The sequence below is a fragment of the Littorina saxatilis genome, linkage group LG5 (genome assembly GCF_037325665.1).
Source record: "Littorina saxatilis isolate snail1 linkage group LG5, US_GU_Lsax_2.0, whole genome shotgun sequence".
NCBI lineage: Eukaryota > Metazoa > Mollusca > Gastropoda > Littorinimorpha > Littorinidae > Littorina > Littorina saxatilis.
The window spans coordinates 26,384,771-26,397,470 of record NC_090249.1 but is presented as its reverse complement, the minus strand read 5'-3'; the positions used below and the strand labels follow the sequence as shown (position 1 = coordinate 26,397,470).

The following is a 12,700-nucleotide window of genomic DNA, read 5'->3' as shown; positions in this document are numbered from 1 at the left end:
CATGAAAAAGAACGAATCCGGCAAAAGTACAGTGAGTTTGTTTGTTTGTTTGTTTGCTTAACGCCCAGTCCACCACGAAGGGTTATATCAGGGCAGTCAGTGCTGCTTTGACATTTAACGTGCGCCACACACAAGACAGAAGTCACAGCACAGGCTTCATGTCTCACCCATTATTCTGACACCGGACCAACCAGTGAAAAGTACAGTGCCCTGGTGAATACATACTAGTCTACAGTAGTGTTGTTTTCACCAGTTTGGAGGTGTGTTGAATGGTGGTGGGAGGAGGCTAAAATGGGATTTTTTAACAAGATCACAACACTATTACAGCCCTGAAAATGATGCCCAGAATGCACCAGATTGCACAGATTTTAACCGTTTTTTTAAACATTCTCCGGGGGGGGCATGCCCCCGGACCCCCCTAGTTGGCTCGACTGCTTCGCAGGCACGGGCTTGTGGCTTCGCCACTGCGCGCTTCTTTCAGGTAAAACCATTTTTGGCCTGTAGCATATGCCTGAAATGTAACTGTCTGCATTCATCGGCACTTGCGATGAAAGCACGCCCTTACAACCAACAGAAAGTGTTCCTACAAAGCAGGTGACATGTTATGACAGATATGTTTTCATCACGTTGAAGACAAAGGGACAACTGAAGGTGTCCTTTATTAGCAGGTAGCCTCTTACCAGGGTGACCTCACATCGCAGGTATCTGGGTACAGTAACATTTGTGAAGTACACGTGTTCAGACATTCAATATCGGTTGTCCACTTCAAGCTAAAACTATCTATATATATATACGACTAGTGTCTGTCTGTCTGTCTGTTCGCGATGCACAGCCAAAGTTCTCGGTGGATCTTTTTCAAATTTGGACACCGTATTCAGCTACACCCCGGACACAACCTCATCGATGAGATATTTCAACACGTGCTCGATCTCAGCGCGCAGCGCTGTGCGCGCTGAACCGATTTTTGTTTTGTTTTGTCTGGATCCACTACCAGTAACTCTTCCTTATCTTCTCCAGTGTTTTCAGCCGCGATTATCTCCCTTCCTCCGTGTGGCGTCAATCCATATTCCCGTTACTACGTTACTATTTTTAGAAGGTCACTGCACGTTACTTTTAGAAGGTCGCCAGTGTTTTGCGCGTTTATCTCCTTTCCTTCGTGCGCCGGCGCAGCCTGGTATTCGGCTCTACTTCTTCCAGGCGAAGCCGGTACCCGGCGAAGCGGGTAATCATCTAGTTTATAATATATGTGTACATTGGTTGAAACATGATTCAAGCATACTTTGAACAAAGTGATTGGTTGTGATCATATGATGAGGAGACGGTGTTTTTGTAATTAAATTGAATATTTTGTGTTCAGACAGATGTTTTGTTTCAGTCAGAAATATCACTCTGTCTTTATGTATCTGTCTCTCTCTGTCTCCCCGTCTCTCCCTGTATATATATCTCTCTTATTGACTCATTATATCCTTCTTTCTCTCTCTGTCACACACAAAGATGCACACACACACACACACACACACACACACACTGACACACACACAGAAGTACGCACACATGCACGCACACATACACACAAGTACCGTCACACATGCACGCACACATACACACAAGTACCGTCACCCATGCACACACACACACACAAGTACACACACACACACGCAAGTACACACACGCACACACACACACATACACAACTACACACACACACACAACTACACACACACAAATGTACACACACTGTGACACTCGCACACGCACACACTTTTCAGTGTAACTGTCACCACCCTGCGTGTTATAAGGAAAGCTACTCTCGTGATTGTATGTAATAACCAGCTTAAACTGAATAACTACTTGAATTATATGCATTATAGAAGCGCACCTGTATAGCTGAATAGATCATTTCGAATTCTAAAAACACGTTCCGGGTATACCACAGGCACCGGATGAGACAAGAGCATAATGGAGAATTAATCATCTGCAAAACACTCTTAAAGTAGGCCTACATAAACAGAGCGTTTGAAATCCGAATTATTGAACGTTTAGACAATAGATCTGAGAAACAATTAATGGGGCATAAGCGCTCTGATTGTATACTACAAGTGCAACAAGAATAAAAGAGAGTAATGTGGAAATCAATCTCGATCCTGGCATCCGAGTCCGAGAGAGTAACATGGAGCAGCATTGAACTGAACAAGCGATTTTCATCTTCTCTGTGACTCACCGAGATACACGTAGCCTACGCATCCACACACACAAACACAATGGCAAACCCTAACCGAACTGTGTAGCTCTTTGGTCGAATTGAGACAGTTTTGTTTGTTTGTGAATTTGTTGTTGGTTTGTTTGTTTCTGTTGGAGTATCCTTTATGTGTTATTCTGACATAGTTATAATTTGTTCTCGAGCTTGCTCATTTCCTACGTATTCAAAAAGCGTTGCTCAAGGCAGAACGAGCATCCTCACAATTATTTGTCAGCACATCTTGAAGAAAGAAGTAAGCCATATCTTGTCCCAAGTGCCTGTGCTTTCAAGTCTTGATTTGCGCGTCATGCCATTCACTGCATTAGGGGGTGGAGGACGTGAATCCCTCCTTTAAAGACCTTCAAAAATAGGTCTTAGAGACTTAAAACGATGGTAAATTCACATAGGTTTTGAAATCGGGAGGTCATAAAAGCGGGGTTTTATTATTTGTATGACTGTATGCGACTGCTAGGCTGGTTTATTTTTTTTTATTGCGTGTTTGGAAGAGATTATGATCCACTTCTAGTGTTTATGAAACCACCTACGTGGATATGCGGTCACGATAACCTGAATCAACCAGGTAGGGTCTTTTGTTGTTGCCCACCCCCCTCCCCTTTAATGAGTGACGTCACATGCCAGCCTGTTTATTCTAACCGTCAAGCTTTACAAGTTTTTCCTGGTTTATATCCTGGCCGTAGTGTAACAAATGTGTGTATAAGTGAATGCAGCTCGAGTTTGTCTCTGTCGGCGTCTCAGTGTGTAAGCAGTGGCACCCGTCATGAAATGAGACCCTTAAAAACAGCCAACAGTGTCTTTACATTTCAATGTGGCATGTAAGTACAGGTACATTTGGGTAAGGATGATATACAGGGTGACCCCCCAAAAATGCCACCCATAAAATAACTAATAACTTCTTCATATGTTCAACTAATTACGTCATAATTTGCGTACAATAACTTCAACTTATACATAATCATATCACCAAGTTTTGAATTTGTAGGAGAATTAGTCTGACTTTTGTTCTCTTTCAAAACAAATATCCAAATGCGCTGATCGACTCAACAGCAGGAGGTTCGACATTGAGCAGTACCGGGCCACTCTCACCCGATTGAAACCTTCCAGACTTTTTTACCTTTTGTAATATCTGAAGGTCAAAGTGTACAAAAACACCTCGGGTTATCGGTGACCTGAAAAAACCCCACTTGCAGCCAATCTGGGGGGGGGGGGGGTTTAAATTGGGTGAGTGTGGCTACAGCTCAATGTCACACAACCTTCTGTTGAGTCGATCCTTGAATTTGGGTATTGTTTTCGAAAGAGCAAAACAATCAGACCATTTGACCGTCAAATGTGAAACTTTGTGATGTGATCGTGCATGGAGTTAATTTAATGTACACCAAATATGGAGTCATTTGTTGAACAGATGCTGCTATTATTTGCATTTGTATGGGTAGCATTGGTTTTGGGTCACCCTGCAGACAAAGGGACAACATAAGGTGTTCTTTCGTGGCAGGTATCTTCTTTTTGCAGATACCACTGTACCCACCAGATTCGACTCAACATTGAAACCCCCCTTTTAAGACCCCACCCTGTTTAAGACCCCCCCCCCCCCTTCTTTATTTTTTTAGATTTGGTGTTCATATAAATTTACACCCATTTTAAGACTCCCTCCTTTTCATGTTGTTACATTTTGTTAGGTCTTGAAAGGAGGGTTCCTCTGTACCTGGAACCCGGAAGGAGAAAGTTGTACGGGGCACTATAATGCCCATGTTACATGAGCTTTCTTCAGTAGGATACATCATCAGTATACATATATATGCTCAGTCTGTTTATCTGTGGAAGAGGATAATGGTGATGTGACGTGAGATCGTCAATGATTATTCTCTAACAACTCGACGACATCCGTATTCGTTTTAGACGCACTAGGCCTATACTATGAGTAGACTGCACTTAGAAACTATACGGTACGTTTCGTGTCGTGTGTTAGCCATGTTACTAAAACTTGCTTGACGAGCAGGCAGATGTATGCATTGCATGTGATTCCTTTCATGAATCGGCAGGGCGAATTCTTTCGCTAAAGATACACTAGATCACTATCATTAGGAGGAGGAGAGTTGCTTACCCATCGTTGGAAAAGAGGAGGAGGAGGAGGAGAGTTGCTTACCCATCGCTAGAGAAGAGAACATTGTGTCGTACAAGTTTGCAAGTGGGGGATGTGGGGACACAGCCTAAAAGTTGTCGTGTCAAAATCTTGTCTTCTCTTTATCCTGCAGACTGCGCACACAAAGTCTATACGGTAAGTTTTATATCGTGTTTTAGCCTTGACGAGCAGATATGTACGTATCTGGTTCCTTTCCTGAAACGGCAGGGCGAAGTCTTTAAACAACTCGACGGCACCCGTCAGTCTTAGTTTGTGACAGATATATTAGTAGACTGCACATCGGAGGTCTATTCGGTAAGTCTCATGTCGTTTGCTAGGCATGTTACGAAAGTTGCTTGTCGCACAGACATGTATTTGTGATTACCTAACCCGGAAGAGTTTTATCTACGGTAGTGGTGGTACTGCAATGCAACGATTAAAGGAGGATTTGAGTGCCATAGAATATATAGAAGGAAAGGCCACGGAGAAATCTCAATAGACAGCTTTTAAAAGGGCTTCATTTTAACGTGTAGAGGTATAGCAGTAAAGGCGTGTTCATAGTTTTTTAACCCGAGTTTTCACTTACAATAAGACATAAGATAAGATTAAGACATTATAAGGTTTTACTACAACCACGTGCAGTACACAGGAATGTTGCTTGGCTTGAGTACAACGCGGCATGATAGTCATACATGTAGTAAACCGGCGCAGTGGCGTGGTGATAAGACATCGGCCTCCGGCTAATCGGGACTGAGGTCGTGAGTTTGAATCCCGGTCGCTGCCGCCTGGTGGGTTAAGAGTGGAGATTTTTTCGATCTCCCAGGTCAACTTATGTGCAGACCTGCTAGTGACTTAACCCCCTTCGTGTGTACACGCAAGCACAAGACCAAGTGCGCACGGAAAAGATCCTGTAATCCATGTCAGAGTTCGGTGGGTTATAGTAACACGAAAATGCCCAGCATGCCTCCCCCGAAATCGGCGTATGCTGCCTGACTGGTGGGGTAAAAACGGCCATACACGTAAAAATCCACTCGTGCTAAAAACATGAGTGAACGTGGGAGTCTAAGCCCATGAACGAAGAAGAAGAAGAATACATGTAGTGATAGCAAGTTTCGACATGGACCATAACTGATTCTTATGTGAACTGTCTTGGCTCTTATTGCAAGGGAATGTGACTTCGAAGGCGTCAGTGTTATGGATATTACACACCGACAAGATTTATTATGACAATTATCTGAGGTGAGACCTCTCCGTCACTTTGATTTTGTTTCAAGACGTTCAGTAGCAGGATATTGATACATGTCCAATTAGATATCCAATGTCTCCTGCATACCTTGATTAACAATATAATCAACCAATGACTTGGGAGAACAATAAAAATAGATACATGTGTTTACCACCGTGTACTTCTTTTACAGTTAAAGGCCCACTCCGCCTCACAGGTTTACAGAACGATGACAACTTTTCACTTAGAAAGCTTTACTTACCTAATAAGGGAACACACTAGCAATTGCGTTCAACAACATTGAATGCCACTAACAAATCACTTGAATGGCTTTTTAGCACGCGTAAACCGTACAGCAGTTCTCGTGGTTTATTCAACCCCCGAGCCATCGGGGCCCCGTGTGACCCACTTTATTGACACATGACATATATCGAGTCGTTTGCAGTTTCAAAGCAACTCTACACCTGCAATGACACGTTATTGTGTACCTCTGAATCTTGAAATTCATTGCTTAACTCATACCAGTTCATGGTATTTCGTGCTAAAAAAATAATAAAATAAGGGCATGGGCCAAAAATCTTAAGTTTCATGCTCATTTCTTCATCTAATTAAAACATGTTGTATATTAAATTGAAGCTCTTGAAATGTTCTTGCTAACAGTAATACGGAAATAAAAGAAAAACAGACTTAAAAGAAGTGTTGCTGGATGAATCCTTACCGTTTTGCTTAATTCCATGTCAAACGTAGCACGCACGTGACAATCGATCGTCATGAAGAATTTGTGTCCAGTTTAATTTATTGAATAATCTGTTGATACAGAAGAGGATTAAACTAGAAGTTGACAACCACCATTGCATCCAGTCGACGCGCGTTCAAACAATCACCCATTGGGATTTCCCCCAAAGCCGACGTTACTTAAAATAGAATGAGTAATTCTGGGAAATCGTTCACCAGAGGTACTCGATAATCATACAACCCTTTGATACATTGCCATCTTCAATACATCACTCAAACCTTTTGAATTAATTAAAAATGAATGAAATACAAGACTTATACCCAGTTCAGAAAATTCAAAAAAGTTGAACTATAAAAATAAAATATTTTAAAACAATTGACAAATTTGATCTTCAATACATCACTCAAACCTTTCGAATTAATTAAAATGAATAAAATACAACAATTACGAGTTCAGAAATCACAAAAAAGTTGACAAATTAAAAAAGCGTATTTTACAAATAATCCTGCAAACTATGCGTATCGAACCCGTGACCGCCGGGTTCGTTGGCGAGCACACTACCACAAAGGCAATCTGGCACACAATTCTCGGGGTGAAAATACAAATTTCAACTTTAAACGTTACACGTGAGTTCTTGAGCATGTGTTGACTCCTCGGTTTCCGAGTTTTTCCGTTCGTATTTGTGTACTGTACGTTCTGTCGATCTCACTCGAGGTAAGTTAAGTTGACAACTGACCTTTACTTCGTATGGAAAGCAATTTTACGTAGCGTTAATTTCAAGTGTGACCGACGGTATGTTGTAATCCGGCTCCGAAATGCATTGACCAATCGCCCAAAATGTCGTCATTTCTCAAAAGCATTTCCCTGCCAATAATTCAATATTGTTGATGACATACAAAGAATTTAGTTCGGAACGACGACGCCCTATGGTCAGTATATGATATAAAGGGAAGCAAGCGGTTAAAAACGGGCGTCGACAGAGCCAATGAAGTGGCATACTAACTTGTAGTTATCATTTGCTTTTGGTTGATATTATTTTGATAATCATTTATTAATCAATTTTTCACATCAAATCCAAATTTCATTTAGTTTCCTGATAACTTGAAAGGATCCGTCCAGCTTATTTTGAAGAAACCTACCAATACGTCAAAAGTGATGACTTCGGAGCGTAAAGAGTAACACTTTGGTTTCAAAATCTCTAAATACACCTGTAATTACTCCATGTGAATCACAATCTTCATTCCCAACAACAGGTCAAGCATTGACATTAAAATGGCGAGCAGCGCAAAAGAAAACAACGGGGATGGTACCACGTGGTCGGAGCCTGTTCCCCTCAGCGAAGCAGTGGACCGCGCGACTCGTTCCCCTGTATTCATACGCCTGGAAGAAGGACACAGGGGGGACACTGCACAACTGTCTTTCTCCGTGGACGATACCATGGCACTAGAGGGGGTTAAGGTGTCCCGAGGTCGTCGTCTGGTCTTAGCGCATTATACAAGTGTGAGCAAAGAAAATGATGTTGGTGCTCTCTGTTTGTTTCTTTGTTTGTCTGTGTTTGTGTCTGTCTTTCCTCTGTATTTTTCGCTGTCTTTCTGTCTGTCTGTCTGTCTGTCTGTCTGTCTGTCTACCTGTCAGTCTGTCTCTCCCTCCATATACTGAATTACATGCTGTGACCTGGCTTAAGAATCACCTGTTTGAACAATATCCAGTGCGCTCATCAACAGTCTCTGGTCACTCACTGACAAGTACTCTTTCTACAGACTGACACGGAGCATGAAGACATGTATAGGGATGATACGTTCAGAACTCATTAACGGTCTCTGGCCACTCACTGACAAGAACACTCTTTCTACAGACAGACACGGAGCATGAAGACATTTATGGGGATGCTTCGTCCAGAGCCGCCTCCGGTCTGTACTGCGCGTTGCTGACTTTGCCGTACGAGCTGTTGCCGGACATTGATGTGTCCATCAGGGAGGATCCTGATGGTCACTTCTACAGAAACTTTCTGGCCACCAACTTCCCCGACTACAACTGGAAAGAGCAGCAGGCGGAGCTGTTGGAAAGTCTGGGTGAGTTTTGTTGGTGGTGGTGTTAGTGTTGGTGTTGGTGATGATGATGATGACGATGATGAGGAGGGGGAGGAGGATTGCTTACAAATCGTTGGAAAAGAGGAGGAGGAGAGTTGCTTACCCATTGTTGGAAAAGAGAAGGAGGAGGAAGAGGAGAAGGAGGATTGCTTGATGATGATGATGATGATGATGATGATGATGATGATGATGATGATGATGATGATGATGAGGAGGAGGAGGAGGTGGATTGCTTACATATCGTTCGAAAATTTGAGGAGGCGGAGGAGGAGGATTGCTTACACATTGTTGGAAAAGAGGAGGAGGGAGACGAGGAGGAGGGAGAGGAGGAGGAGGAGAGTTGCTTACCCATCGCTAGAGAAGAGAACATTGTGTCGTACAAGTTTGCAAGTGGGGGATGTGGGGACACAGCCTAAAAGTTGTCGTGACAAAATCGTGTCTTCTCTTTATTCTGCAGACGGGCACGACTACACCAATGTCAGCATCATAACACCCAAACCACGACGTGATCCAAAGAGCGGGGAGAACGGTGGACTGCGGAGACCACCGCCCCCTCCACCACCCAACCCCAAACCCAAACCCAAACCCAGGTCAACAAACAACAACAGCCGCAATCCGAAAGAAGTTGATGAATCAGGGAATCCATGTCCCCCTCGACCACCCAAACCAATGTCTATGTTTATATCAGGTGAGATGGATATAACAGAGACGTACAATTATGGCTTTTTTCAGAACGTGTACGTGTACGTATAACGTCATAAACTGTATCTTTCCGTCAAACGTTTGCCAGGATCAACACGTCGTGTGTATCTTTTGCCAAGTCTCTTCAATCGACGCGTACGGGTGACGTCAAAATCTACACGTACACTTTTTGGCTACACGTACTGCTTCTAGACCTCTGTAATATATCCTTGGTCAGCATGCCTACCTGCAACATCGTAAGATCTCACGCGATTAAAGACCATCATGTGAATACATAGGTATTCCCATGCTTTTAGATGGGCTAGGATTGTAGCGTATTGTTTAATTCTACTTGAGCACATATCAAACATCGACCAAGCTTGGCCTAGTGGTAAGGCGTCCGCCCCGTGATCGGGAGGTCGTGGGTTCGAACACCGGCCGGGTCATACATAAGACTTTAAAATTGGCAATCTAGTGGCTGCTCCGCCTGGCGTCTGGCATTATGGGGTTTGTGCTAGGACTGGTTGGTCCGGTGTCAGAATAATGTGACTGGGTGAGACATGAAGCCTGTGCTGCAACTTCTATCTTGTGTGTGGCGCACGTTATATGTCAAAGCAGCACCGCCCTGATATGGCCCTTTGTGGTCGGCTGGGCGTTAAGCAAACAAACAAACAAAAAATCGACCAGGCTGCTATATCTGCGCAGAGGAGAAATGTTTTCTGAATGTATTTCGCTACTGACACCTGCAGTTCCCTTTCTAGATCTATGGAACGTTTTGCTGAATTAATTTCGTAACTGACATGTGATATTTTCACCTAGCACATGATTTTGGTATGTGTGCTAGTGTGTCCTTCCTTCTCCTCTCTTTTCCACTCCTCTCCTCCACTCTCCTCTTTTCTCTTCACTCATCTATTCCCTTCTCTCTCAACTCCCCACACTTCCCCTCCCCTCCTACTTTCTCCCTGTACACTCTTCTCTTGTCTTCTCTCTTTCAATTCCCTCCCCTCTTCTGCTCTTTCTTTTACTCCTCCCACCCTCTCTTCTCCTGACTGTTCTCATCTGCTTACCCTATTATTTCTCTTCTTTTCTGGTTTTATCTTAATTACCCCATCTTAATTGTTCTCACTTTGGTTTAAACAAGACTTTATTCAAGTTTTCATCATGACATAAACAATATAATTATGGCTTTGAGGATTTCTAACTCAAGCATAATGCTTATTTTAAGCAATCCTAGTAAATACATACCAGCGGTAAGCATGAATTGTTCTCCCTTTCACTCTCACAATACCTTAACCGAATCCACTCGCTCTCTTCGGATATAGCAACTCCACGAGAGGTACCCCCGCCTCGACCCCCGCGACGGTCGCCCTCCCAAGTCAATGCAGAGCCAGGTATTGGTGTGGGAAATCCAGGTAACATAATCAGCACAACCACCATCGGGGAGGTCTTCGCGGCCAGCAAGAAAGCTGACGACAGCGAAGTGGACGAGGACGAGGACGAGGACGAGGACGGTAACTACGAATACATTGACGAAACCTACGACGTCGTAGATGAGAGAACGATGGACGAAAAGTACGACCTACCGTCAACTCAAGAGCAGGAGGCGAAAGAAAGAATCCCAAAGGAGGAGAGGAAAGGTGGCGAGCAGAAGAGGACCGGTGAGGGCCCGAAGACTCTCCCCGTCAGGCCCACGGTCCGAGTGCCTCCTCTAAGGCCTGAGGGTGTCCCCGTCAGGCCCGGTGACCGCTCTCTGGATGACCGACCTCCCATGCCGGTTCCAGGTAAAGTGTTGGGCTGCAGTGTGTGCGTGTGTGTGTGTGTGTGTGTGTGTGTGTGCGTGTGTGTGTGTGTGTGTGTGTGTGTGTGTGTGTGTGTGTGTGTGTGTTTGTGTGCGTGTGTGTGTGTGTGTGTGAGTGTGTACTGGCTTTTGCCATTACCTAAACACGTAAAAATTATTTTCTTTTGTGTGTACCCTAACCTTAATTAAGAGCAAGCAAAAAAACAGCAATAAAATACAAAGATAAGAAACAACAGCAAAAAACAACAAACGAACACAACAAACAAACAAACAAACGATCAGCATGCGTCAATCGAAGTATTGCCCTCCACTACAGTATTATAGGGTACTATACTTCAATCGTCGTGACACGGCCACGCGCTTTGATACAAGCTCATATGAACCTTTCTTACCTCGCACTCTTCTTTTACAGGAGAACACGTCTATGACCTTGACCACCCACCAGCGCAGAATTATGTGACGTCACCTTTAAGGGAAATGACGTGTGACGAGCTATATGTACGTTTGCAGACCTGCGGCTTGCCAGAACTTGCCGCAGTATGTAAGAAAAATCTCGTAGATGGCGCTTTCTTCCTCCAGCTGGATGAGGAAACCTTGAGCAAACCGCCATTTTCGCTGACCAATTTCCAGAAAATCAAAGTGACAATGGTGAAAGCCGGCTGGGTTCCCAGATAAGAGAGGACTAGAAGGAGGACACGAAATAAGGCGTTAAACTGCTTTGATTATCGGTTGAAAGTCCAATGTGTAAAAGTCTCGCCCCAAGAAATCATCATTTGTGTCTACTGTATTATTACCTCTATAAGCTTACAGCTTGTTGATTCTGAATATTGTTTATCGTGTATTGTTCCTATTGGTGATTGATAAAGCCAGTGTTAAAAAACAAAAAAGCTGAGATATAATGTGGGTGCTTTTGTCAGGAATGTCGATGCGGTTGATAGCAACGTACGTTGGGGTTTCAATTGTTTCCGTTTTTGTCTCTTGATTCGATCTCCTGACCATTTTCATGTTCTCGTTCGTACTAGTAAGTACATTTCGTATGGTATTGGCTGGAGTATGTTGAGCTTGGGTATGAATAACTAAGGTGAATAGGTTGAATAGCCAAAACCAAATTTCACATGCTTCTGCCGCGGTTGGCACCCGAGACTGTTCAAAAGGTGGGTGGGATGTGGGGGTGATGTGGGGAGGCAATCCGCATGTAGTAAACAAAATGTATGGTACTCTCGTATATCACATAAGAACTACGTATGTAATATATACAATAAGGGAATGGACGGTGTTTCCTTATATTACTAAAGTGTGTGTGTGTGTGTGTGTGTTTGTGTGTGTTTGTGTGGGAATGTGTGTATTGGTGTGTGTTTGTGTGTGTGTGTGTGTGTGTGTGTACTTGTATTATATTGTATTTACGAGAGTGGAAACTCCTTTTTTAGAACCATCGCCACATATATACACCCCCCCCCCCTTTTTTAAATTAATATCCTGCTTTTTAGATTGTCTGCCCTTGTCGTTTATTTCTTCAGCGTTCGATGTCTATAAATTTGTATCCCTGCTAATTGGACCTGTTTGTCTCCGATTCAGTTCTGGCGTTTTTAAATAAATGGGGGTCGGAGGGAGGGCAGCACTGTGATATGTATATGGCTATGTATTTCATACTGTTCTTTTTGTAAAAAAAATGGAATGAAAAGGTTCATTTGAAATTCATTCGGTTGGTTGGTAACTCATTTTCCTTATCAAAACTGTGATATTAGTGTCATCTTTCAATGAAAGTTGTCAAGTACTTATATACTTGAATATCAA

At 43.3% G+C, this 12,700-nt stretch overlaps 1 protein-coding gene across 3 annotated transcripts; it reads left to right on the top strand.

The window, feature by feature from the left end:
* Positions 1–2,946: 2,946 nt before the first annotated feature.
* LOC138966709 (uncharacterized) lies at positions 2,947–12,247 on the top strand. Of its 3 annotated transcripts, none has more exons than XM_070339022.1 (6): positions 2,947–3,072; positions 7,591–7,837; positions 8,193–8,409; positions 8,885–9,115; positions 10,431–10,889; positions 11,319–12,247. In XM_070339022.1, the coding sequence occupies exons 1-6, from the start codon at positions 3,023–3,025 to the stop codon at positions 11,579–11,581; spliced, it is 1,467 nt and encodes a 488-aa protein (XP_070195123.1). In that variant the 5' UTR covers positions 2,947–3,022; the 3' UTR covers positions 11,582–12,247. The 3 variants fall into 3 exon arrangements, with proteins under 3 accessions (XP_070195123.1, XP_070195125.1, XP_070195124.1); XM_070339024.1 differs by lacking the exon at positions 2,947–3,072 and adding an exon at positions 4,046–4,200; XM_070339023.1 differs by lacking the exon at positions 2,947–3,072 and adding an exon at positions 4,207–4,532.
* Positions 12,248–12,700: the final 453 nt, after the last annotated feature.

Excerpts from the sequence above, each read along its gene's own strand:
- LOC138966709 (XM_070339023.1), top strand. The coding sequence starts at position 4,450 with ATGTGGGGACACAGCCTAAAAGTTGTCGTGTCAAAATCTTGTCTTCTC. Across the intron at positions 8,410-8,884 it reads GGAGCTGTTGGAAAGTCTGG|ACGGGCACGACTACACCAAT; the intron begins GTGAGTTTTGTT and ends TTTATTCTGCAG. Across the intron at positions 10,890-11,318 it reads ACCTCCCATGCCGGTTCCAG|GAGAACACGTCTATGACCTT; the intron begins GTAAAGTGTTGG and ends CTTCTTTTACAG.